The 27,308-nt window shown below is 43.9% G+C and overlaps 1 protein-coding gene across 1 annotated transcript; it reads left to right on the top strand.

The window, feature by feature from the left end:
- Positions 1-9,152: 9,152 nt before the first annotated feature.
- Positions 9,153-18,881, top strand: LOC106611415 (tetratricopeptide repeat protein 9A). The gene is made up of 3 exons (XM_014211604.3): positions 9,153-10,196; positions 13,432-13,614; positions 14,035-18,881. The coding sequence occupies exons 1-3, from the start codon at positions 9,719-9,721 to the stop codon at positions 14,115-14,117; spliced, it is 744 nt and encodes a 247-aa protein (XP_014067079.1). The 5' UTR covers positions 9,153-9,718; the 3' UTR covers positions 14,118-18,881.
- The last annotated feature ends 8,427 nt before the right edge of the window (positions 18,882-27,308 follow it).

Here is a 27,308-nt window from a genome sequence, read left to right as displayed (position 1 = left end):
ACAGGGCGGGTTTGAGACCCAGGGTCTCGAGCTTAATGACGAGTTTGGAGGGTACTATGGTGTTAAATGCTGAGCTGTAGTCAATGAACAGCATTCTTACATAGGTATTCCTCTTGTCCAGATGGGTTAGGGCAGTGTGCAGTGTGATTGCGATTGCGTCGGCTGTGGACCTATTGGAGTGGGTCTAGGGTATCAGGTAGGGTGGAGGTGATATGATCCTTGACTAGTCTCTCAATGCACTTCATGATGACGGAAGTGAGTGCTACGGGGCGGTAGTCAGTTAGCTCAGTTACCTTAGCTTTCTTGGGAACAGGAACAATGGTGGCCCTCTTGAAGCATGTGGGAACAGCAGACTGGGATAAGGATGGATTGAATATGTCCGTAAACACACCAGCCAGCTGGTCTGCACATGCTCTGAGGACGCGGCCGAGGATGCCGTCTGGGCCTGCAGCCTTTCGAGGGTTAACACATTTAAATGTTTTACTCACGTCGGCTGCAGCGAAGGAGAGCCCGCAGGTTTTGGTAGCGGGCCATGTCAGTGCCACTGTATTGTTCTCAATGCGAGCAAAGAAGTTGTTTAGCTTGTCTAGGAGCAAGACATCGTGGTCCGCGACGGGGCTGTTTCTTCTCGTGTCTGAGCCGTTGAATTGCGACTCTACTTTGTCTCTATAGTGACGCTTAGCTTGTTTGATTGCCCTGCGGAGGGAATAGCTACACTGTTTGTATTTGGTCATGTTTCCGGTCACCTTGCCCTGATTAAAAGCAGTGGTTCGCACTTTCAGTTTTGCCCGAATGCTGCCATCAATCCACGGTTTCTGGTTGGGGAATGTTTTAATAATCGCCGTGGGTACAACATCACCGATGCACTTGCTAATAAACTCGCTCACCAAATCAGCGTATTCATCAATGTTGTTGTTCGACGCTATGCGGAACATATCCCAGTCCACGTGATCGAAGCAATCTTTAAGTGTGGAATCCGATTGGTCGGAACAGCGTTGAACAGACCTGAGCACAGGTGCTTCCTGTTTTAGTTTCTGTCTATAGGCTTGGAGCAACAAAATGGAGTCGTGGTCAGATTTTACCGAAAGGAGGGCGGGGGAGGGCTTTATATGCGTTGCGGAAGTTAGAATAACAATGATCCAGGGTTTTGCCAGCCCGGGTCACGCATTCGATATGCTGATAAAATTTAGGGAGCCTTGTTCTCAAATTAGCTTTGTTAAAATCCCCAGCTACAATAAATCCAGCCTCACAATATGTGGTTTCCAGTTTACATAGAGTCAAATGAAGTTATTTCAGGGCCGTCGATGTGTCTGCTTGGGGGGGAATATATTCGACTGTGATTATGATCGAAGAGAATTCTCTTGGTAGATAATGCTGTCGGCATTTGATTGTAAGGAAGTCAGGTGAACAAAAGGACTTGAGTTCCTGTATATTGTTATGATCACACCACGTCTCGTTAATCATAAGGCATACACCCCCGTCCTTCTTCTTACCAGAAAGATGCTTGTTTCTGTCGGCGCGATGCGTGAAGAAACCAGGTGGCTGTACCGACTCTGATAGCGTGTCTCGAGTGAGCCATGTTTCCGTGAAACAAAGAACGTTACAGTCTCTGATGTCTCTCTGGAAGGCAACCCTTGCTCGGATTGTGTCTACCTTGTTGTCAAGAGACTGGACATTGGCAAGTGGTATGCTCGGGAGCGATGTGTGATGTGCCCGTCTATGGAGCCTGACCAGAAGACCGCTCCGTCTGCCCCTTCTGCGGCTGTCACGTCCTGACCAGTAAAAGGGGCTATTTGTCATTGTAGTTTGGTCAGGGCATGGCAGGGGGTGTTTGTTTTGTGTGTTTCGGTGTTTTGGGGTTTAGGTTCTATGTTATCTATTTCTATGTTGGGTTTTTGGCAATGACCTCCAATTAGAGGCAGCTGGTTGTCTTTGTCTCTAATTGGAGGCCATATTTAGTTGTGTTTGTTTCACTTGTGTTTTGTGGGTGGTTATTTTCTGTATAGCCTGTGTGCCTTATGGAACTGTTTCGTTGTTTTGTTTATTTTGTTTAAGTGTTACCTTTAAATAAATTAAGAAGATGAGCACTATACCCACTGCGCCTTGGTCCTATCCTTACGATGCCTATGACAGCGGCGCTGTTGTTTTGGGTCGCCGGCTGGGATCCGATCCATTGTACTGGGTGATGGACCAAACAGAAGATCCGCTTCGGGAAAGTCGGATTTCTGGTCGTAAAGTTGGTGAGTTGACGTTGCTCTTATATCCAATAGTTCCTCTCGATTGTATGTAATAAAACCTAAGATTTCCTGGGGTAACAACGTAAGAAATAACACATAAAAAAAACAAAATACTGCATAGTTTCCTAGGAACGCGAAGCGAGGCGACCATCTCTGTCGGCGCCGGAAGAAAACTCTGTGGGACTAATGATGTTCTTGCAGACTTGTTTACGTGCTGCTGTGCGTTTTGTTGCTGATCTTACTTTGCTACCTGACTACTTCACGGTTTTTACTTTTTCATTACCGTATATTTTTTGTTTTTCCCTCACTCAACTTTTTTCATTCAACTTTTTCACCCCGGAGGTTTTATCTGGACATGGTTCGTCAGGACTTCAAACAGCCGAAGCTAAGTAACATTAACACGATGCCTTCTAATTGCAGTCGTTGTACTTATAATATACAGGAGAACGATCGCCTTACAGCGAGGATAGCTGTGCTGCAAACCCAGCTTCAGACACAATCGTTAGGCAAGGGTAATTTCAGTGTAGGAAAGGATGAAACAGCGTCTGTGCCACCACTAAGTACAGATAGTAATGTTAGTATAAACCCCCTCGCACGGTCCCCGCAGCCGGACAACTTTCTCATGGCTTCTGGAGGGAAATGCTGTAGGAATGCTCAACCGGTGTCGCTTATTCTGCCGACAGGAAACCGGTCCTCCCCATTAAGCGAGTCGAAGGCCGAAACTTCTCTGGTCTCTGCTCCTCCCGTTATGGGGTCTGAGAAGCCTCTCACCATTAGCACTGACAAATTGAAAACCCTAGTCATTGGCAACTCCATTACCCGCAGTATTAGACTAAAAACTAATCATCCAGCGATCATACACTGTTTACCAGGCGGCAGGGCTACCGACGTTAAGGCTAATCAAATTGAAAACCCTAGTCATTGGCAACTCCATTACCCGCAGTATTAGACTAAAAACTAATCATCCAGCGATCATACACTGTTTACCAGGCGGCAGGGCTACCGACGTTAAGGCTAATCTAAAGACGGTGCTGGCTAAAGCTAAAACTGGCGAGTGTAGAGAGTATAGAGATATTGTTATCCACGTCGGCACCAACGATGTTAGGATGAAACAGACAGAGGTCACCAAGCGCAACATAGCTTCAGCGTGTAAATCAGCTAGAAAGATGTGTCGGCATCGATTAATTGTCTCTGGCCCCCTCCCAGTTAGGGGGAGTGATGAGCTCTACAGCAGAGTCTCACAACTCAATCGCTGGTTGAAAACTGTTTTCTGCCCCTCCCAAAAGATAGAATTTGTAGATAATTGGCCCTCTTTCTGGGACTCACCCACAAACAGGACCAAGCCTGGCCTGTTGAGGAGTGACGGACTCCATCCTAGCTGGAGGGTTGCTCTCATCTTATCTACGAACATAGATAGGGCTCTAACTCCTCTAGCTCCACAATGAAATAGGGTGCAGGCCAGGCAGTTAGCCAGCCTGCCAGCTTAGTGGAGTCTGCCACTAGCACAGTCAGTGTAGTCAGCTCAGCTATCCCCATTGAGACCGTGTCTGTGCCTCGATCTAGGTTGGGCAAAATTAAAGATGGCGGTGTTCGCTTTAGCAATCTCACTAGTATAAAGACCTCCTCCATTCCTGCCATTATTGAAAGAGATTGTGATACCTCACATCTCAAAATAGGACTGCTTAATGTTAGATCCCTCACTTCAAAGGCAGTTATAGTCAATGAACTAATCACTGATCATAATTTTGATGTGATTGGCCTGACTGAAACATGGCTTAAGCCTGATGAATTTACTGTGTTAAATGAGGCCTCACCCCCTGGTTACACTAGTGACCATATCCCCCGCGCATCCCGCAAAGGCGGAGGTGTTGCTAACATTTATGATAGCAAATTTAAATTTACCCCCAAAAAAACAACAACGACGTTTTCGTCTTTTGAGCTTCTAGTCATGAAATCTATGCACTTTACTCAATCACTTTTTATAGCTACTGTTTACAGGCCTCCTGGGCCATATGCAGCGTTCCTCACTGAGTTCCCTGAATTCCTATCGGACCTTGTAGTCATCACAGATAATATTCAAATTTTTGGTGACTTTAATATTCACATGGAAAAGTCCACAGACCCACTCCAAAAGGCTTTCGGAGCCATCATCGACTCAGTGGGTTTTGTCCTACATGTCTCTGGACCTACTCACTGCCACAGTCATATTCTGGACCTAGGTTTGTCCCATGGAATAAATCTTGTGGATCTTAATGTTCTTCCTCATAATCCTGGACTATCGAACCACCATTTTATTACGTTCGCAATTGCAACAAATAATCTGCTCAGACCCCAACCAAGAAGCATTAAAAGTCGTAATATAAATTCTCAGACAACCCAAAGATTCCTTGATGCCCTTCCAGACTCCCTCTGCCTACCCAAGGACGTCAGAGGACAAAAATCAGTTAACCACCTAACCGAGGAACTCAATTTACCCTTGCGCAATACCCTAGATGCAGTTGCACCCCTAAAAACTAAAAACATTTGTCATAAGAAACTAGCTCCCTGGTATACAGAAAATACACGAGCTCTGAAGCAAGCTTCCAGAAAATTGGAACGGAAATGGCGCCACACCAAACTGGAAGTCTTCCGACTAGCTTAGAAAGACAGTACCGTGCAGTATCGAAGAGCCCTCACTGCTGCTCGAACATCCTATTTTTCCAACTTAATTGAGGAAAATAAGAACAATCCGAAATGTCTTTTTGATACTGTCGCAAAGTAAACTAAAAAGCAGCATTCCCCAAGAGAGGATGGCTCTCACTTCAGCAGTGATGAATTCATGAACTTCTTTGAGGAAAAGATCATGATCATTAGAAAGCAAATTACGGACTCCTCTTTAAATCTGCGTACTCCTCCAAAGCTCCGTTGTCCTGAGTCTGCACAACCCTGCCAGGACCTAGGATCAAGGGAGACACTAAACTGTTTTAGTACTATATCTCTTGACACAATGATGAAAATAATCATGGTCTCTAAACCTTCAAGCTGCATACTGGACCCTATTCCAACTAAACTACTGAAAGAGCTGCTTTCTGTGCTTGGCCCTCCTATGTTGAAAATAATAAACGGCTCTCTATCCACCGGATGTGTACCAAACTCACTAAAAGAGGCAGTAATAAAGCCTCTCTTGAAAAAGCCAAATCTTGACCCAGAAATTATAAAAAACTATCGGCCTATATCGAATCTTCCATTCCTCTCAAAAATTTTAGAAAAAGCTGTTGCGCTGCAACTCACTGCCTTCCTGAAGACAAACAATGTACACGAAACGCTTCAGTCTGGTTTTAGACCCTATCATAGCACTGAGACTGCACTTGTGAAGGTGGTAAATGACCTTTTAATGACGTCAGACCGAGGTTCTGCGTCTGTCCTCGTGCTCCTAGATCTTAGTGCTGCTTTTGATACCATCGATCACCACATTCTTTTGGAGAGATTGGAAACCCAAATTGGTCTACATGGACAAGTTCTGGCCTGGTTTAGGTCTTATCTGTCGGAAAGTTATCAGTTTGTCTCTGTGAATGGTTTGTCCTCTGACAAATCTGACAAATTTCGGTGTTCCTCAAGGTTCCGTTTTAGGACCACTATTGTTTTCACTATATATTTTACCTCTTGGGGATGTCATTCGAAAACATAATGTTAAATTTCACTGCTATGCAGATGACACACAGCTGTACATTTCAATGAAACATGGTGAAGCCCCAAAATTGCCCTTGCTAGAAGCCTGTGTCTCAGACATAAGGAAGTGGATGGCTGCAAACTTTCTACTCTTAAACTCGGACAAAACAGAGATGCTTGTTCTAGGTCCCAAGAAACAAAGAGATCTTCTGTTGAATCTGACAATTAATCTGGATGGTTGTACAGTCGTCTCAAATAAAACTGTGAAGGACCTTGGCGTTACTCTGGACCCTGATCTCTCTTTTGAAGAACATATCAAGACTGTTTCAAGGACAGCTTTTTTCCATCTACGTAACATTGCAAAAATCAGAAACTTTCTGTCCAAAAATGACGCAGAAAAATTAATCCCTGCCTTTGTTACTTCTAGGTTGGACTACTGCAATGCTCTACTTTCCGGCTACCCGGATAAAGCACTAAATAAACTTCAGTTAGTGCTAAATACGGCTGCTAGAATCCTGACTAGAACCAACATTTTTTATCATATTACTCCAGTGCTAGCCTCCCTACACTGGCTTCCTGTTAAGGCAAGGGCTGATTTCAAGGTTTTACTGCTAACCTACAAAGCATTACATGGGCTTGCTCCAACCTATCTTTCCGATTTGGTCCTGCCGTACATACCTACACGTACGCTACGGTCACAAGCCGCGGGCCTCCTAATTGTTCCTAGAATTTCTAAGCAAACAGCTGGAGGTAGGGCTTTCTCCTATAGAGCTCAATTTTTATGGCATAGTCTGCCTACCCATGTGAGAGACGCAGACTCAGTCTCAACCTTTAAGTCTTTACTGAAAACATATCTCTTCAGTAGGTCCTATGATTAAGTGTAGTCTGGCCCAGGGGTGTGAAGGTGAACGGAAAGGCTGGAGCAACGAACCGCCCTTGCTGTCTCTGCCTGGCCGGTTTCCCCTCTTTCCACTGGGATTCTCTGCCTCTACCCCTATTACGGGGGCTGAGTCACTGACTTACTGGTGTTCTTCCATGCCGTCCCTGGGAGGGGTGCGTCACTTGAGTGGGTTGAGTCACTGACGTGGTCTTCCTGTCTGGGTTGGCGCCCCCCCTTGGGCTGTGCCGTGGCGGAGATCCTTGTGGGCTATACTCGGCCTTGTCCCGGGATGGTATGTTGGTGGTTGGAGATATCCCTCCAGTGGTGTGGAGGCTGTGCTTTGGCAAAGTGGGTGGGGTTATATCCTACCTGTTTGGCCCTGTCCGGGGGTTTCATCGGATGGGGCCACAGTGTCTCCTGACCCCTCCTATCTCAGCCTCCAGTATTTATGCTGCAGTAGTTTATGTGTCGGGGGCTAGGGTCAGTCTGTCACATCTGGAGTATTTCTCTTGTCTTTTCTGGTGTCCTGTGTGAATTTAAATATGCTCTCTCTAATTCTCTCTTTCTCTTTCTTTCTTTCTTTCTTTCTTTCTTTCTTTCTTTCTTTCTTTCTTTCTTTCTTTCTTTCTTTCTTTCTTTCTTTCTTTCTTTCTTTCTTTCTTTCTTTCTTTCTTTCTTTCTTTCTTTCTCTCTCTCGGAGGACCTCAGCCCTAGGACAATGCCTCAGGACTACCTGGCTTGATGACTCCTTGCTGTCCCCAATTCACCTGGCCGTGCTGCTGCTCCAGTTCCAACTGTTCTGCCTGCAGCTATGGAACCCTGACCTGTTCACCGGACGTGCTACCTGTCCCAGACCTGTTGTCCCAGACCTGCTGGAACCCTGACCTATTCACCGGACGTGCTACCTGTCCCAGACCTGCTGTTTTCAACTCTCTAGAGACAGCAGGAGCGGTAGAGATACTCTCAAAGATCGGCTATGAAAAAGCCAACTGACACTTATTCTTGTGTTACTGACTTGTTGCACCCTCGACAACTACTATGATTATTATTATTTGACAATGCTGGTCATTTATGAACATTTGAACATCTAGGCCATGTGCTGTTATAATCTCCACCCGGCACAGCCAGAAGAGGACTGGCCACCCCTCATAGCCTGGTTCCTCTCTAGGTTTCTTCCTAGGTTTTGGCCTTTCTAGGGAGTTTTTCCTAGCCACCGTGCTTCTACACCTGCATTGCTTGCTGTTTCGGGTTTTAGGCTGGGTTTCTGTACAGCACTTTGTGATATCAGCTGATGTAAGAAGGGCTATATAAATACATTTGATTTGATTTGATCCTTAGATCAAGAAGGAGGAGAGTACGTAGATGCGAGAAGGAATTACTCAATGAGCAAAGTGATTATGCTGTTTGTATGTGGCTGCTTTGAAAGTGAACTGTGTTTGTGGGTGATCAGGGGTGTATTCATTCCGCCGATTCTGCTGAAACCTTTTCATAAACGGAAGCAAACGGAACGAAATGGGGATAAACATACCAGAATTTATTAAATAGAAACTCACATACATCCTTAGATCAGCTAGATGCAGGCAAGGTTGTTCAAGGCGGTATTGAATGTGTGTCAATGTCTGTCACCTTGATTACTCAAATGTCTCTCGACCTGTGTGCACCTACGTTGTAAACTTTCATTCATAGTCTAGGTTGTAGCAACCTCATGGTGGGTATAGAGAAAATTTGAGAATCATGTAGTAGCCTAAACCTGTTGATGTTACATTGACCTGGGTGATTGGAATATGAATGACAGTCATCCAATATACTGTAGTAGAAATAAAGCCATGCTCATAAATAAAAATGTATCGTCCTCCATCATCTTAAAACGTCACCGAACGTCACTGTTATAGGCTTATCTGAGTCATGCAGTTAATGGGATAATGGGAAAGCCCTGGAATGAAAGGGTGTGTCTGAGCACCATATGGCCCTATAGCCTATAATTACAAGTCAGCCTGCTGACTTTAGGGGGTCAGTGGCTGAGTGACATTTACTTCAGCTTTACATCTCATCTGGGATTCATTCCGCCCAGTGGCAGAACTTCTAGACATACCCTAACAGCTGCACTTCAGTGGTCAGTGTCTATGTGGGGATATTTATTTGCACTGCAATGTCCATGGGTGTGGTGCTGAATCTGAATAGTAGCCTAGACTAAATAACAATACAAACGAAACCTGTATGACTATGTCCTGGATAGAAATCTGCCTATATCACAGTAGCTTGACCATCAGCCTGTAATGATAGTAACACTGGGTTAACAACTGCTTTCTAATGGGGGGGGGGGGGGGGATGACATCCCTAAGTGACTGTTCGGGATGACATCATGGTACCCATGGGACCACGGAGCGCGCACCACAAATCTACACTGCCTCTGCGCACATATGAGCGCATATATCTGAATAAAAAAAAAAAAAATGTTTTATAGGGAACAGGTTGCTGAACACACAAACGCGAGGCATAGCTTGTTATCAGTATTCATTATCTGGTTGCTGCATTTCTTCTTTTGAGGTAGGCTACAGGCTACAGAAGAAGCGAGATGCGCCCGCATCAGGCTTTTTTGTCGAAAGAAATCCGTGGTAGAGATTCTAGAATCATGATTATATGAGGAAAAGGAGAGTCGGATGCACGCACGACCGATTCCATCGTCACCAGAAGACTGGAAAATAAAAAGATACAAGGCTGTAACGTGCGAGCGAGGTGTCACAGGCGGGCACCAGTGTTGCCTAGCGCCAGTCTACTTTGCGCCACAAGTAGAAAACAAGGGGATGCACGAAAACAGTGAAGACAACCGGTGTACGATACAGGACTGAATCTATATATTTCCCTTAGAATAACCAGACAGACGTTGTGTCGACTTGGCTATAATTTGAGTGTAAAGCGCGTCGAATAAGTAGTCTAATTTATTATCGAGAAGATGAGTGTAAACCAGACTGTGTATGATGGCATCTCTAGAGTGGATGGTGTCACGGTAACGGGCGGCCTCAACATCAGTGGTACCCCGAAGCTGCAACAGTGTGCTCAGCCTCCCGGTAACCGACCCAGGGATGCCCGATACCAGCAGCACGGCGGTAGGCAGCACCAGCACGCCAGCTCCGCTGTCAAACCGCCTAATTCTGAACGGTCCGAACCCGCGGACGTTGTGAAGCGCGCCATTGACTTCAAGACGCAAGGCACACAGTGTTACAAGGATAAGAAGTACCGGGAGGCGATTGGCAAGTACCACCGTGCTTTATTAGAGATGAAGGGGTTGTGCCGGGTGCTGGGAGACCCTGATGCCAGCTCTAAGTCTCCTTCCTCTGTGCTACCTACTATGACCAAATCGGACAGCCTGACGGACGAGCAGAAAGGTGCCATGGAGAACGCCGAGCTGGAGTGTTACAACAGTCTGGCAGGTATGGGATCATTGTTACGTAATTGTTCTATTGTCTTATATAAGGACATGCATGAGGTTCGATGTCGCCTCACATATTACAGACTGCAGATCTAATGGTTTATTACTGCTTTATATAATCATCATCATCATCATCATCATCATCATCACCATCTTCATCATCATTATAACCACCATCATTATGTCCATTGTCCACCCCGCCATGATTAATTGTAAAGCCTATTCTAACGTTTTAAACGTGGTTGAAAAATAATCTCTGAATATGCACCTGATTGTCACCTGCCAGCATTTCCAAATGCCTCTGCTTAGAATTGTATTAAACCTGCTGTCAAGTTTAGGCATGAAGATTGACAGATTTACATGTACTTTTATACTGTCTGTAGCCATTCACATCTAATTTCTGTTTCGCTAAATTCAAATGATTAAAACAAAATAATACTGTAGTGGTGGGTGGTTGAAATCACCGGGGAAGTCAAGTCCGGGTAAGAAATGACATATTACAACCTATGTGTTGTGATAATTGCGTTGTTTGCTCTATAACCTGTTAGTTCATATGCCTTGCCACTGTGATAAACAAAGTATTCAGACCCTTTGACTTTTTCCACATTTTGTTACCTTATAGCCTTATTCTAAAATTGATTACATTGTTTTTTTCCATCATCAATCTACACACAATACCCCTAATTTTTACATTTACATTTACGTCATTTAGCAGACGAGCGACAGGTTTTTAGATTTTTTTTGCTAAAAAACAAACAAAAAAAACGGTGCACTCTAGAGCAGGTTTTCATCAAGGATCTCTCTGTACTTTGCTCCATTAATCTTTTCCTCAATCCTGACTTGTCTCCCAGTCCCTGCCGCTGAAAAACATCCCCACAGCATGTTGCTGCCACCACCATGCTTCACCGTAGGGATAGTTCCAGGTTTCCTCCAGACGTGACGCTTGGCATTCAGGCCAAAGAGTTCAATCTTGGTTTCATCAGACCAGAGAATCTTGTTTCTCATGGTCTGAGAGTCTTTAGGTGCCTTTTGGCAAAACTCCAAGTGGGCTGTCATGTGCCTATTACTGAGGAGTGGCTTCCGTCTGGCCACTCTACCATAAAGGCCTAATTGGTGGAGTGCTGCAGTGATGGCTGTCCTTCTGGAAGGTTCTCCCATCTCCACCGAGGTAATCCAGAGCTCTGTCAGAGTGACCATCGGGTTCTTGGTCACCTCCCTGACCAAGGCCCTTCTCACCCGATTGCTCAGTTTGACCGGGCGGCCAGCTCTAGGTGGTCTTGGTGGTTCCAAACTTCTTCCATTTAAGAATGATGGAGGCCACTGTGTTCTTGGGGACCTTCAATGCTGCAGAAATGTTTGGTACCCTTCCCCAGATCTGTGCCTCAACACAATCCTGTCTCGGAGCTCTACGGACAATTCCTTCGACCTCATGACTTTGTTTTTGCTCTGACATGCACTGTCAACTGTGAGACCTTATATAGACAGGTGTGTGCCTTTCCAAATCATGTCCAAACAATTGAATTTACCACAGGTGGACTCCAATCAAGTTGTAGAAACATCTCAAGGATGATCAATGGAAACAGGATGCACCTGAGCTCAATTTCGAGTCTCATAGCAAATGGTCTGAATACTTATGTATTTGGTATTTGAGTTTTTTTTATATACATTTGCAAAAATGTCTAAAAACCTGTTTTCACTTTGTCATTATGGGGTATTGTGTTTAGATTGCTGAGGATTTTTATTTATTTAATACAATTTAGAATAAGGCTGTAACGTAACAAAATGTGGAAAAAGTCAAGGGGTCTGAGTACTTTTCCCGAAGGCACTGTATAGGCCTAAGGTCAAGACAATAAGAAGACACAGTGGCAGAATAAATTCAACCACACTTTATTTTCATCACCAAACCGGAGAGCAACATCTGTCTGGTGAAGTCCACCAAACATATTGCATGTAACAAGCAGTTACATGACCTACAGCGTGGTCTAGGAAGTTAATGCTTTCGGAACCATGAAAACAACTATTGATTTAGAACCACGGAGAGTTACAGGAAGTCACAAAGAAAACAGGAACTGCCTCCACTATTCCAGCACCATTTCAACTTCAACATCATCAAATCACCACTGCTTAGTCTAATACTGTGACAACTAAAAGATACCAAAAAAACGATTTAGTCCAATCAACATAAGCTAAATATGTGGCTGTCCATGTTACTCATTTCTGTGTGTGTGTGTGTGTGTGTGTGTGTGTGTGTGTGTGTGTGTGTGTGTGTGTGTGTGTGTGCGTGCGTGCGTGCGTGCGTGCGTGCGTGCGTGCGTGTGTGTGTGTGTCTGTGTGTGTGCAAGTAGAAAACACATGTTGACTCACCCTGCTTGTAGAGAAAAGCCAATGACAGCCTCTTCTTAAATGTTTCCTAAACGGTCTATGACACTTTTAGTTGTTGTTGTCCTAGGCTACCTGGCAAAAATTGTTTGCACTCTAGCCTAATTTCCTTTCATGGGCAACAATGCGCCAGGCTAGCTAGTTAACGTTAGCTTACTACATCTAGCTACATGTTGAACTTCCATCCTCTCAGGACCAGGGACACAACATATTCATTTATGGTTGAATCAGAATCACCGTTATAATCATTGGCCAGTACAAATAATTAAGTAAAACCACAAGTCCCTATCTCCATCCATGGCTAATTTAGGAAAGGGCCAAATTTAGCTAGCTAGCTATCCACTGGATAGCAATTTAAAAAAATTATGTAAATTGTGTTTGGCTTTTGATGTGATGTTATTGGTGTGAAGCCAAATCCAAACTGGCTTCGCTTGATACATTTTTTTGGTGCGTCAGGACCATTCACAGCTGAGCTCACTCAGTTTAGCTCAAAGCTGATTGGCTATTATTTTATATGTGTTTTTTATCGAGGGAGGCCAAATGCACGCTGGCTTCCCTTTGCATTCAATGCTATGGGCAACAACAGTGTCATACTCTTTATGACCAGACAGCATCAGTTAGATGGCCTACGCATACTGAGACAGAGGGGCGCTGTTTCGTTCAGATGCTTTCTCCAGTGATATACATTTAGCCTCTTGCGAAAAGATGGACATTTATGAAACACAGACAGATAAAATACATCATTTTGTATGTTTAAAAAAAAAATGATTGGTCAATTTTTTTTTGGGGGGGGGGGGGGGGGGGCTGGCTTCCTTTGGCATCCATGATTACACGCCACTGTGGCTCTCTCCTCCCAGCATGCCTGTTGCAGATGGAGCTGGTCAACTATGAGCGTGTGAAGGAGTATTGTCTGAAGGTGCTGCGTAAGGAAGGGGACCACTTCAAAGCTCTGTATCGCTCTGGGGTGGCCTACTATCACCTAGGAGACTTCCACAAGGCCCTTCACTACCTCAAGGAGTCCCACAAACAGCAGCCAGCAGGTAAGGGTTAGGCTGGCTAGTCTGCTAACCCTATGCACATTTCACAAATTATTCAATTTGATACACCATTTTGAAAAAATTGATTTGTTTCTTTGGAATCGAGAAAAAAAAAGCGTATTTATTTTCCAGAGGTACAGTTGAGACAGGTACATTCTGTTGAGGCAATCAATACTTAAAATGGAATTGAGCATGGCATTCATTTGACAGGGACTTCAAGTTTAACTGGATGTCAGTAAAACAATTGGATGGAACACTGCCATTTTGGCTAACCCTCAACCAGATTGATAGATTTAAAACCTATAACTCAACTGGCAAGAGTTGACCCTAACAACCCAGGGGTTTTAATCAACATTTAGAAATCAGTTGATGTAATAGTTTATTTTCCTAAAACATCCTTTTTTTTCTGTCTTTATATTCCAGACACCAACGTTCTCCGTTACATCCAGCTGACTGAGATGAAGATCCGTCGTTCTGCCCAGAAGGAGAAGAAAGAGTCCACATAAACAACCAACTCACTGTCTTAATTGATAACTAAGGCTTTGCCCGAAATGGCACCCTATTCCCTATGCAGTGCACTCCATGGCCCTATGGGCCTTTTGACCATGGAGTGCACTGCATAGGGAATATGGTGCCATTTAGGATGCCACACACCTAACTTTTCACTCAACGTCAAAGTTGTACTTTTCTTCATGTGCTACTCAGACCACGATACAGGGTCTCTGTGTTTTAAAGGATTCTATATAGATATGCTTTAGCCTTGCACAGCCACTTTATCCTTCTTCTTCTTGCCAATTATGTGATTCATACCAACGTGTACTTTAGTACTTATGAGTATATGTCAACTATTTTATACAGATATGCAGTGCCAGTCAAAAGTTTGGACACACCTACTCATTCAAGGATTTTTCTTTATTTTTACCTTTTTCTACATTGTAGAATAATACTGAAGACATCAAAACTATGAAATAACATATTGAATCATGTACTATTCAAAAAAGTGTTACGCAAATCAAAATATATTTTATATTCATTAAAGAAGCTTGCCTTGATGACAGCTTTGCATACTCGTGGCATTCTCTCACCCAGCTTCGCCTGGAATGCTTTTTCAACAGTCTTGACGGAGTTCCCACATATGCTGAGAACTTGTTGGCTGCTTTTCCTTCGCTCTGCGGTCCAACTCATCCCAAACCATCTTATTTGGGTTGAGGTCTGGTGATTGTGGAGGCCAGGTCATCTGATGCAGCACTCCATCACTCTCCTTCTTGGTCAGATAGCCTTTACACAGCCTGAAGGTGTGTTCGAGTCATTGTCCTGTTGAAAAACAAATGATAGTCCCACTAATCGCAAACCAGATGAGATGGCGTATTGCTGCAGAATGCTGTGGTAGCCATGTTGGTTAAGTGTGCCTTGAATTCTAAATAAATCACAGACAGTGTCACCAGCAAAACACCCCCACACCATCAACACCACCTCCTCCATGCTTCACGGTGGGAACCACACATACGGAGATCATTCGTTCACCTACTCTGCATCTCACAAAGACACTGGGAAGAGATCCAAAAATCTTAAAAAAGGAGTCATCAGACGAAAGGACATATTTCCACCGGTCTAATGTCCATTGCTCATGTTTCTTGGCCCAAGCAAGTCTCTTCTTCGTATTGGTGTCCTTTAGTAGTGGTTTCTTTTCAGCAATTCGACCATGAAGGCCTGATTCACACAGTCTCCTCTGAACAGATGATGTTGCAAAGTGTCTGTTACCTGAACTCTGTGAAGCATTTATTTGGGCTGCAATCTAATGAACTTATCCTCTGCAGCAGAGGTAACTCTGGGTATTCCTTTCCTGTGGCGGTTGTCACATGTGCTCCCTCTCCGGCATCTAGGTCACCAAGCTGCTCGTTATGGCGCACACCTGTTACCATCGTTACACGCAACAGCGCATTGTGACACTCACCTGGACTCAAACACCTCCTTGATTACATGCCCTATATATGTCACTCCCTTTGGTTCCTTCCCCAGGTGTCATTGTTTCTGTGTCATGTCTGTGCGTTGTTTGTGTTTCTTGTTTTGTATGTTGTGTTTATTTATTAAAACACTCACTCCCTGAACTTGCTTCCCGACTCTCAGCGCACTCTTTACAGCTGTCCTCATGAGAGCCAGTTTCATCATGGCGCTTGATGGTTTTTGCGAATGCACATGAAGAAACTTTCAAAGTTCTTGAAATTTTCCGGATTGACTGACCTTCATGTTTTAAAATAATGATGAACTGTCGTTTCTCTTTGACTTGGTCTTTTACCAAAAGGGTTATCTTCTGTATCCCACCCCTACCTTGTCACAACACAACTGATTGGCTCAAATGCATTAACTTCTTTGGGCTAGGGGGCAGTATTTTGACGTCCGGATGAACAACGTGCCCAAAGTAAACTGCCTGCTACTCAGGCCCAGAAGCTAGGATATGCATATAAAAATTGGTAGATTCAGATAGAAAACACTCTAAAGTTTCTAAAACTGTTAAAATTATGTCTGTGAGTATAACAGAACTTATTTGGCAGGCGAAACCCCGAGGACAAACCATCCAGGATTTCATTTTTTTTGAGGTGACAGTGTTTTCAATCGGTTTTCTATGTGCATCTAGATTTAAAAGGCATTTGCTTGCAGTTCCTATCGCTTCCACTGGATGTCAACAGTCTTTAGAAATTGGTTGATGTTTTTCTTTAGAGAAATTAAGAAGTACGGCAGTTCAGAACGAGGGTCCAGCCTAGTGCACTCTAATGTTTTGATGCGTGCTCCAGGTCATGTGCTTCACGTTGTTTTTATCTGGTATTGAACACCGTTTATCCCGTCTTAAATTTGATCAATTATTTATGTAAAAAAATACCTAAAGTTGTATTAGGAAAGTTGTTTCAAATGTTTGGACAGCGTTTACAGGAAACTTATTAGATATTTTGTAGTCATGCTGGGCGACTTGGAACCGGTGTTTTTCTGAATCAAACGCGCCAAATAAATGGACATTTTGGAGATATAACGACGGAATTAATCGAACAAAAGGACCATTTGTGATGTTTATGGGACATATTGGAGTGCCAACAGAAGATGTTCTTCAAAGGTAAGGCATGAATTAAATCATTATTTCTGACGTTTGTGTTGCGCCTGGTGGGTTGAAATCTGATTTTCATGTGTTGGTATGCTGGGCGCTGTCCTAAGATAATCGCATGGTTTGCTTTCGCCGTAAAGCCTTTTTGAAATCTGACACGGTGGCTAGATTAACGAGAAGTTAAGCTTTAATTTGGTGTGTTGCACTTGTGAATGTTTGAAAGTTAAATATTTGTCATAATTGTTTTTGAATTTGGCGCTCTGCCATTTCACCGGATGTTGTCAAATCGATCCCGTTAACGGGAGTTGAGCCCAAAGAAGTTAAGGAGGAAAGAAATTCCATGAATTCACTTTTAACAAGGCACACCTGTTAATCGAAATGCATTCTAGGTGACTACCTCCTGAAGCTGGTTGAGAAAATGCCAAGAGTGTGCAAAGCTGTCATCAAGGCAAAGAGTGGCTACTTTGAAGAATCTCAAATATAAAATGTATTTACATTTGTTTAAGACTTTTTTTGGTTACTACATGACTCCATATGTGTTATTTCATAGTTTTTGATGTATTCACTATTATTCTACAATGTAGAAAATATAAAAAATGAAAGAAAAACCCTTGAATGAGTAAATGTGTTCAAACCTTTGACAGGTATTGTACATACAACTGAAATGGTGCAGCTGCCAGCCTTTTTTGGCGACCATCTTCAAAGTTTATGTGCAGACGTTACAATGTTGCTGAACATTATATATAGTTGCAAATGCACTGCACTGCCAGGTCCAACGTGTAGATTAGGGCAACAACACATCTGATGGAGTCAAAGTAACAGATTTCACAGGATGAAGCATGTGGCCTGTGACTGGCTAAGTTAGCGTCTGCCTTCCCACCCTCCTACTGACAACATGTGTTTGTGTTCACCATGGAGTCACTGTTTGACAACCTCACACTTTTAGCCCAGGATTCAATCCAATCGCACTTTGTCCGCATATGGAATTTTTTTTAAGGCAACGTGTCTGTGTTCACGGAGATCACGTTCACCATAAACGTGGCATATGTCTGCTTAATTGGAAATTATCTTTAAAATGACACATTGTCCAAATCGGTGATCGGATTGAATCCCGGTCTTAGACATTGAAGCCAAAACAACACTTGTGTTTTGTCTTTATAGATTATTGAGATTTGGCAAGATGTGTTGATAACTATAATAATATATATATATATATAATAGATCTATAAATACTCTATTTAGGTTATAAAGGCACATACACTGAATAAAAATATAAACGCAACATGTAAAGTGTTGGTATGTTTCATAAGCAGAAATAAAAGACCCCCAAAATTTTACATGCGCACAAAAAGCTTATTTCTCTAAATTTTAGTGCACAAATTTGTTTACAGCCCTGTTTGTGAGCATTTTTCCTTTGCCATGATAATCCATCCACCAAAAGGCCACTCTAAAATGTTCAGTTTTGTCACACAACACAATGCCGCAGATGTCTCAAGTTTTGAGGGAGCGTGCAATTGTCATGCTCACTGCAAGAATGTCCACCCGAGCTGTTGCCAGATAATTGAATGTTCATTTCTCTACCATATGCCGCCTCCAACGTTGTTATAGAGAATTTGGCAGTACGTCCAACCAGCCTCACAACCACAGATAACATTTATGGCGTCGTGTGGGCGAGCGGTTTGCTGAACATTGTGAACAGAGTGCCCAATGTTGGAGGTGGGGTTATGGTATGGGCAGGCATAAGCTATGGACAACAAACACAATTGCATTTTTTGATTTTTTTAAGGTATCTGTGACCAACAGATACATATGTGTATTCCCAGTCATGTGAAATCCATAGATTAGGGCCTAATGAAGTTATTTCAATTGATTGATTTCCTCATATGAACTGTAACTCAGTGAAATCTTTGAAATTGTTGCATGTTGCGTTTATAATTTTGTTAAGTATATTTGCTAATTACAAGCTCATTGTCATGACACTTTATCAGAAAGTATAAAAAAAGAGTAGCTTACTTTATAAAAGAAAATGCTATAAGTATGTTTTAATTATATAATAGCAAAGCTAATTGTATTTTGTTTGTAAATGTAAGCAGGGAAATTCATTCCACAAGAGTATCTTTGAGAAAACCCCAATTTACTGTTACATTATGTGTCTAATAAAGGTGTTATAATTATATTTATGATTACAGTAATTGTTTTGTTTTGCACGTACCTCACCATCAAATCTTAAACAATTAATAGCACATAACAACAAATCAAATTTCAATCTCAGAATAAATACATTTTTCCCCCATGGCTCTCTCTAAAGGTTTTCAATAAAATAATTCTCAAATCCTTCAATTACAAACATAATTCAATAGAACACTGGCTTTTATGGTTGCCTAATATCCCTTAGTCTATTAACTGGAGGAGAACAGAAGAGCTGAGTGAGAGGATGACATCATTCCTTCTCCTCTTGGTAGTTGTCATGTTGAGATGGACTATAATGCCCCTGCCTGGTTGTTGTACTGCCTGGTTATTGAACTGCCTGGTTGTTGTACTGCCTGGTTAGTGAATGGCCTGGTTATTGATCGGCCTGGTTATTGACCGGCCTGGTTATTGACCGGCCTGGTTATTGAACTGCATGGCTTAGCATGGGACAGTTGTTGTGTCTGAAATGGCGCCCCTAGTCCCTATATAGTTCACTACTAGGGCAATAGCACCTTATGGGCAGAAACAGAAATCTAATATTCTGTACACATATCAAGCTGAGAGGGCCATCACTAAATCAATACAGCGTTACTACGAGCTTGGAGAGAAAGCACCACAAAGTATCGGCATGGCAACTGAAAGCAGAGGAAAGTACGAGGACATGTAATGCTATAGAAACTCTTACTAACGAGATATCTTTCGACTCTACTAAAATGAATGATACTTTTAAGAAATATTACAGGGACCTCTACACTTCCCAATCAAGCGATGATCTATCAGAGATCAACTCTTTTCTCTCCTCTGTCAACCTCCCATGCCTGTCAGAGGAAGACAGAGAGTGCCTGAGTGAACACTTCTCAGTCCCTGAATTGTTGGAGGCCATTAAATCCTTACCTTCTAATAAATCTCCTGGGGAGGATGGCTTCCCTCCGGAGTTCTATAAATAATTTAAGGAGCTGTTGGTACCCTACCTTATGGAGGTACTTAAAAAGAGCTGGCGAGGACAACTGCTTTCCAGAGTCTTTCTCTCAAACGGTGATTACAGTAATTCACAAGAAAGGGAAAAACCCACTAAAGTGCGCCTCCTATAAACTAATCTCTCTCCTAAATATAGATCGTGAACTGGTCACCGAGATGCTATCTAAGAGACTGGAGTTATGTCTCCCCCTGCTGGTCAGCCCAGATCAGACTGGCTTCATAATTAATAGATTGTCCTCCAATAATCTCAGAAGGTTCTTTGATATAATTCACCTTGCTAACAAAAACAAAATTCCTAGTGTCGCAGTCTCCCACCCGCAGAAAAGGCCTTTGATATGGTCAAATGGCCATATCTCTTTCGCGTCTTGGAAAAGTGTGGTTTATGTACAGTGTTTGTAAATTTCATAAAATCACTCTACAAATCTCCTAAAACTAGGATTTCTACCAATGGGATTACTTCCTCCTCTTTTCTGTCTCTATAGGGGGAACAGACAAGGTTGCCCAATTAGCCCTCACCTCTTCGCCCTCACCATCGAACCGTTTGCTGAGGCCATTAGAACGTGCCCTGACATACATGGCTTTGAGGTGGGCCCCCATACCCATAAGTTATCACTTTCTGCAGATGACCTTATCTTATTTCTAACGAACCCAGAACATTCCCTCTCTCACTGTTACAGAACCTATTACAGTGTTATAGTTCTTTCTCTGGATATAAGGTCAATTTTGATAAAAGCGAAATCTTACCGTTGTGTGTCTTTGACCTTCATACCATCAAGCATACATTTCCATTTAGATGGTCGCCTATAGGCTTTATATATTTGGGCATAATGGTGGATGGTAACCTGAACAACCCCTATAAACTCAATCTGGCTAGCTTGTTGCAAAAGGTGGAGGGTGACCTTTGACCTGTGTAAATGGATGGACTTGCCCCTCACTCTACTGGGTAGAATTAATGTCTCTACTGCCCAGATGTCTATATTTCTTTCAATCTCTCCTCATCCCTGTGCCCGCAGCATTCTTTTCCCCTCCCGACAAGCTGACCAGACGGTTTATCTGGCACGACAAAACACCTAGGCTTAGCCTGGACAAACTGACCCTTGATTACGGTCAAGGGAGCTTAAACCTCCCCAATTTCAGAATGTATTACTGGCCTGCGCAGTCTAGATTTCTGGCTCAGAGGTTTGACAATGGTCCTTCTCCCTCATGGTTGAACATAGAAAAGTTTGAGGTAAATGAGGACTCTGGAGCAGAATTGTTTTACAAATGGGACATGAAATCTATAAAAAAATATCACAGACAACCCTTTAATTACACATTCTGTCCTGGCATGGTGCAAACTGCATGAGCTGTTCAGACGAGAGGGATTTCTTTCCCCTAAAACCCCTCTATGGAACAATAGATTGATTCCTATGTTTTTCCGGAATAGTAACTTTCTGATAAGGGTATCACTCTTCTGGAACATTGTTATGAGGAGGGAATTCTTATGTCCTTCGAACAGCTGAAACAGAAATACCACTTGTCTAACAAGGACTTCTTTAGTTACCTACAACTATGAAATGTTATTAGGGACTATATAGTTCACTGTGTCTGAAATGGCGTCCCTAGTCCCTATATAGTTCACTACTAGGGCAATGGCACCCTACGGGCCTTTCCATCTGGTCCAGAGTAGTGTACTATGTACACTACTCCTACCAGGTGGTGTGGCGAGAATCTGTCTCCGCACCATGCGCTCTCACCACTGGTGTCCCCCAGGGCTCTGTTCTAGGCCCTCTCCTATTCTCGCTATACACCAAGTCACTTGGCTCTGTCATATCCTCACATGGTCTCTCCTATCATTGCTATGCAGACGACACACAATTAATCTTCTCCTTTCCCCCTTCTGATAACCAGGCGGCGAATCGCATCTCTGCATGTCTGTCAGACATATCAGTGTGGATGACGGATAACCAGCTCAAGCTGAACCTCGGCAAGACGGAGCTGCTCTTCCTCCCGGGGAAGGACTGCCCGTTCCATGATCTCGCCATCACGGTTGACAACTCCCTTGTGCCCTCCTCCCAGAGTGCTAAGAACCTTGGCGTGATCCTGGACAACACCCTGTCGTTCTCCACTAACATCAAGGCGGTGACCCGATCCTGTAGGTTCATGCTCTACAACATTCGCAGAGTACGACCCTGCCTCACACAGGAAGCGGCGCAGGTCCTAATCCAGGCACTTGTCATCTCCCGTCTGGATTACTGCAACTCGCTGTTGGCTGGGCTCCCTGCCTGTGCCATTAAACCCCTACAACTCATCCAGAACGCCGCAGCCCGTCTGGTGTTCAACCTTCCCAAGTTCTCTCACGTCACCCCGCTCCTCCGCTCTCTCCACTGGCTTCCAGTTGAAGCTCGCATCCGCTACAAGACCATGGTGATTGCCTACGGAGCTGTGAAGGGAACGGCACCTCCATACCTTCAGGCTCTGATCAGGCCCTACACCCAAACAAGGGCACTGCGTTCATCCACCACTGGCCTGCTGGCCCCCCTACCTCTGAGGAAGCACAGTTCCCGCTCAGCCCAGTCAAAACTGTTCGCTGCTCTGGCACCCCAATGGTGGAACAAGCTCCCTCACGACGCCAGGACAGCGGAGTCAATCACCACCTTCCGGAGACACCTGAAACCCCACCTCTTTAAGGAATAGCTAGGATAGGATAAAGTAATCCTTCTAACCCCCCCCCCCCCCCCCCCTTAAAAGATTTAGATGCACTATTGTAAAGTGGTTGTTCCACTGGATATCATAAGGTGAATGCACCATTTTGTAAGTCGCTCTGGATAAGAGCGTCTGCTAAATGACTTAAATGTAATGTAATGTAATGTAACCATGGTCTCTTTTGCCCCACCAAGATTTACATGCTAAAATAACTGTATGTAGGTACTTGGTGTATTTATTAGGATCCCTAATGAGCTGCTGCCAAGGCAACGGCTACTCTTCCTGGGGTCTAAACAGGAAACAAACACAAAAAAAAAATACATCATATACAGAAATATACATAGCACTACATGTACATTACAATGTAGTCATTCATCAGACGCTCTCATCCATTGCGACTCACAGCTAGTGTATTAATCTTAGGATAGCCAGGCGAGGCAACCACATATGACAGTAAGTCACTCAATGCCTAGGTTTACCTCCACTGTATTCACATCCTACCATACCCTTGTCTATACATTATGCCTTGAATCTATTCTTCCACGCCCAGAAACCTGTTCCTTTTACTCTCTGTTCCGAATAAACTAGACGACCAGTTCTTATAGCCCTTAGCCGTACCCTTATCCTACTCCTCCTCTGTTCCTCTGGTGATGTAAAGGTTAACCCACGCCCTGCAGTGCCTTGCTCCAATCCCATTCTTCAGGTGCTCTCATTTGTTGACTTCTGTAACCGTAAAAGCCTTGGTTTCATGCATGTTAACATTAGAAGCCTCCTCCCTAAGTTTGTTTTATTCACTGCTTTAGCACACTCTGCCAACCCGGATGTCCTAGCCGTGTCTGAATCCTTCCTTAGGAAGGCCATCAAAAATCCTGAAACTTCCATCACCAACTATAACATTCGAGCTTCTACTTCTAAAAATCCACCTCTCCAGAAACAAGTCTCTCGCTGTTGCCGCTTGTTATAGACCACCTTCTGCCCCCGGCTGTGCCCTGGACACCATATGTGAATTGATTGCCCCCCATCTGTCATCAGAGATCGTACTGTTAGGTGACCTAAATTGGGACATGCTTAACACCCCGGCCATCCTACAATCGAAGCTAGATGCCCTCAATCTCACACAAATTATCAATGAACCTACCAGGTACAACCCCAAATCTGTAAACACGGGCACCATCATAGATATCATCCTGACCAACCTGCCCTCCAAATACACCTTTGCTGTCTTCAACCAGGATCTCAACGATCACTGCCTCATTGCTTGCATCTGTAATGGGTCTGTGGTCACTTCAGCGAGCAGGCCTTCAGCGAGCAGGCCTTTCTAATCGACCTGGCCCAGGTATCCTGGAAGGATATTGACCTCATTCCGACAGTAGAGGATGCCTGGTTATTCTTTAAAAGTGCTTTCCTGTCACGTCCTGATCAGTAAAAGGGGTTATTTGTTATTGTAGTTTGGTTAGGGCGTGGCAGGGGGTGTTTGTTTTGTGTGTTTTGGGATTTTTGGGTTATGTTCTATGTTAGTCTATTTCTATGTTTACTGCACTGAAGCTAGCAAACATTGTCACCACTGATAAATCCACGATAATTGAGAATTTCAATAAGCATTTTTCTACGGCTGGCCATGCTTTTATCTGGCTACCACTACCCCGGGCAACAGACCTGCACCCCCCACAGCAACTTGCCCAAGCCTCCCCCACTTCTCCTTCACCCAAATCCAGATAGCTGATGTTCTGAAAGAGTTGCAAAATCTGGACCCTGTTGGGTTCACCTAGGGGTCATGATAAGGGCTGTACCAAAATATTTGATGTATAAGAAGGATTGATTATGCTTATGTTGTACTAATAGAAGGGGAGGGGTTATAAAACCCTCCCTCCTTACATTTATAGGGTCCTAGTCTACAGATTAACAATACACACTGCTCAAATTATAGGCAATTAGCAAGACACCCCCAATAAAGGAGTGGTTCTGCAGGTGGGGACCACAGACCACTTCTCAGTTCCTATGCTTTCTGGCTGATGTTTTGGTCACTTTTGAATGCTGGCGGTGCTTTCACTCTAGTGGTAGCATGAGACGGAGTCTGCAACCCACACAAGTGGCTCAGGTAGTGCGGCTCATCCAGGATGGCACATCAATGCGAGCTGTGGCAAGAAGGTTTGCTGTGTCTGTCAGCGTAGTGTCCAGAGCATGGAGGTGCTACCAGGAGACAGGCCAGTACCTTAGGAGATGTGGAGGAGGCCGTAGGAGGGCAACAACCCAGCAGCAGGACCGCTACCTCCGCCTTTGTGCAAGGAGGAGCAGGAGAAGCACTGCCAGATCCCTGCAAAATGACCTCCAGCAGGCCACAAATGTGCATGTGTCTGCTCAAGCGGTCAGAAACAGACTCCATGAGGGTGGTATGAGGGCCCGACGTCCACAGGTGGGGCTTGTGCTTACAGCCCAACACCATGCAGGACGTTTGGCATTTGCCAGAGAACACCAAGATTGGCAAATTCGCCACTGGCACCCTGTGCTCTTCACAGATGAAAGCAGGTTCACACTGAGCACATGTGACAGACGTGACAGAGTCTGGAGACGCCGTGGAGAACGTTCTGCTGCCTGCAACATCCTCCAGCATGACCGGTTTGGCGGTGAGTCAGTCATGGTGTGGGGTGGGATTTCTTTGGGGGGCCGCACAGCTCTCCAGGTGCTCGCCAGAGGTAGCCTGACTGCCATTAGGTACCGAGATGAAATCCTCAGACCCCTTGTGAGACCATATGCTGGTGCGGTTGGCCCTGGGTTCCTCCTAATGCAAGACAATACTAGACCTCATGTGGCTGGAGTGTGTCAGCAGTTCCTGCAAGAGGAAGGCATTGATGCTATGGACTGGCCCGTCCGTTCCCCAGACCTGAATCCAATTGAGCACATCTGGGACATCATGTCTCGCTCCAACCACCAACGCCACGTTGCACCACAGACTGTCCAGGAGTTGGCGGATGTTTTAGTCCAGTTCTGGGAGGAGATCCCTCCGGACACCATCCGCCACCTCATCAGGAGCATGCCCAGGCATTGTAGGGAGGTCATACAGGCACGTGGAGGCCACACACACTACTGAGCCTCATTTTGACTTGTTTTAAGGACATTACATCAAAGTTGGATCAGCCTGTAGTGTGGTTTTCCACTTTAATTTTGAGTGTGACTCCAAATCCAGACCTCCATGGGTTGAGAAATTGGATTTCCATTGATTATTTTTGTGTGATTTTGTTGTCAGCACATTCACCTATGTAAAGAAAAAAGTATTTAATAAGATTATTTCTTTCATTCAGATCTAGGATGTGTTGTTTAAGTGTTCCCTTTATTTTTTTGAGCAGTATATATATTCCATATAGAGGTTTAGAATTGTTCCACAGTTGTTTTTTAGTTCTTTCTCTCTCTCTTATAAAAAGACTCCTCTGAGAAATGTGTGACTGAGACAGAACTCTGCAGGGGAGTGTAAGAGATAAGACTTGTCAAACATTCCACAATAAATCAACTTTGGGGAGTGGACATTTACTGCTAAGTTTTTAGATAACACTAAAAGCCATTGTTTATATAGCTTTGTAGGCATGGTTTTAGTCTCAGGAGTAAAAAGGTAATGACGTAGTTAGTGACATCACCAGGGCTAGACTTAGGGTTTAATAAAACAACTTGAGCCTTATTCTTTGATGCAGAACTTACTGAGAAACATGCGTGCTATGTTCCTGATTGTCAACTTCTGTCTGCAATTGCATTAATAAAGGTTTTTGAATGATTTAATTAAAGATATTGTCATAATGCTAATTTCACCAATGATTGACAAGGACGAAAGTAACGAACCCTAACATTCCCTACAAATAATTTTTCACAGCACTGTATACTTATAAATATATGGATGATGAATGACAGAGCGGCATAGGCAAGATGCAATAGATGGTATGAAATGTGAGATATGTAAACATTATTAAAGTGGCATTATTAAAGTGATTAGTGATCCATTTATTAAAGTGCCCAATGATTTCAAGTTTGTATGTAGGCAGCCTCTCTGTGTTCATGATGGCTGTTTAACAGTCTGATGGTATCTCAACCACGTACCACAGACAAAATGCATAAAAAGGTGTGTCTTCACAGTTCTCGTCCTGCCATAAAGTGTTCTTTTATCTGGTTTTTGAAACTGGTTTTATTGCTAACTTGAGTTACCTGGGGGATGGTAGAGAGTTCCATTTAGTTACCTGGGGGATGGTAGAGAGTTCCATTTAGTTACCTGGGGGATGGCAGAGAGTTCCATTTAGTTACCTGGGGGATGGCAGAGAGTTCCATTTAGTTACCTGGGGGATGGCAGAGAGTCCCATTTAGTTATCTGGGGGATGGTAGAGTTCTATTTAGTTACCTGGGGGATGGTAGAGAGTTTCGTTTAGTTACCTGGGGGATGGTAGAGAGTTCCATTTAGTTACCTGGGGGATGGTAGAGAGTTCCATTTAGTTACCTGGGGGATAGCCTTGGTTTCTCAAATGACTGCCTCGCCTGGTTCACCAACTACTTCTCTGATAGATTTCAATGTGTCAAATCGGATGGCCTGTTGTCAGGGCCTCTGGTAGTCTCTATGGGGGTGCCACAGGGTTCAATTATTGGGCCAACTCTTTTCTCTGTATACATCAATGATGTCGCTCTTGCTGCTGGTGGGTCTCTGATCCACCTCTACGCAGACGACACCATTCTGTATACTTCTGGCCCTTCTTTGGACACTGTGTTAACAACCCTC

Source organism: Salmo salar, chromosome 09, assembly GCF_965601325.2.
Source record: "Salmo salar chromosome 09, fSalSal1, whole genome shotgun sequence".
Lineage (NCBI taxonomy): Eukaryota > Metazoa > Chordata > Actinopteri > Salmoniformes > Salmonidae > Salmo > Salmo salar.
The sequence above is the reverse complement of the archived record's forward strand: the minus strand, read 5'-3'. Positions and strand labels throughout refer to the sequence as shown.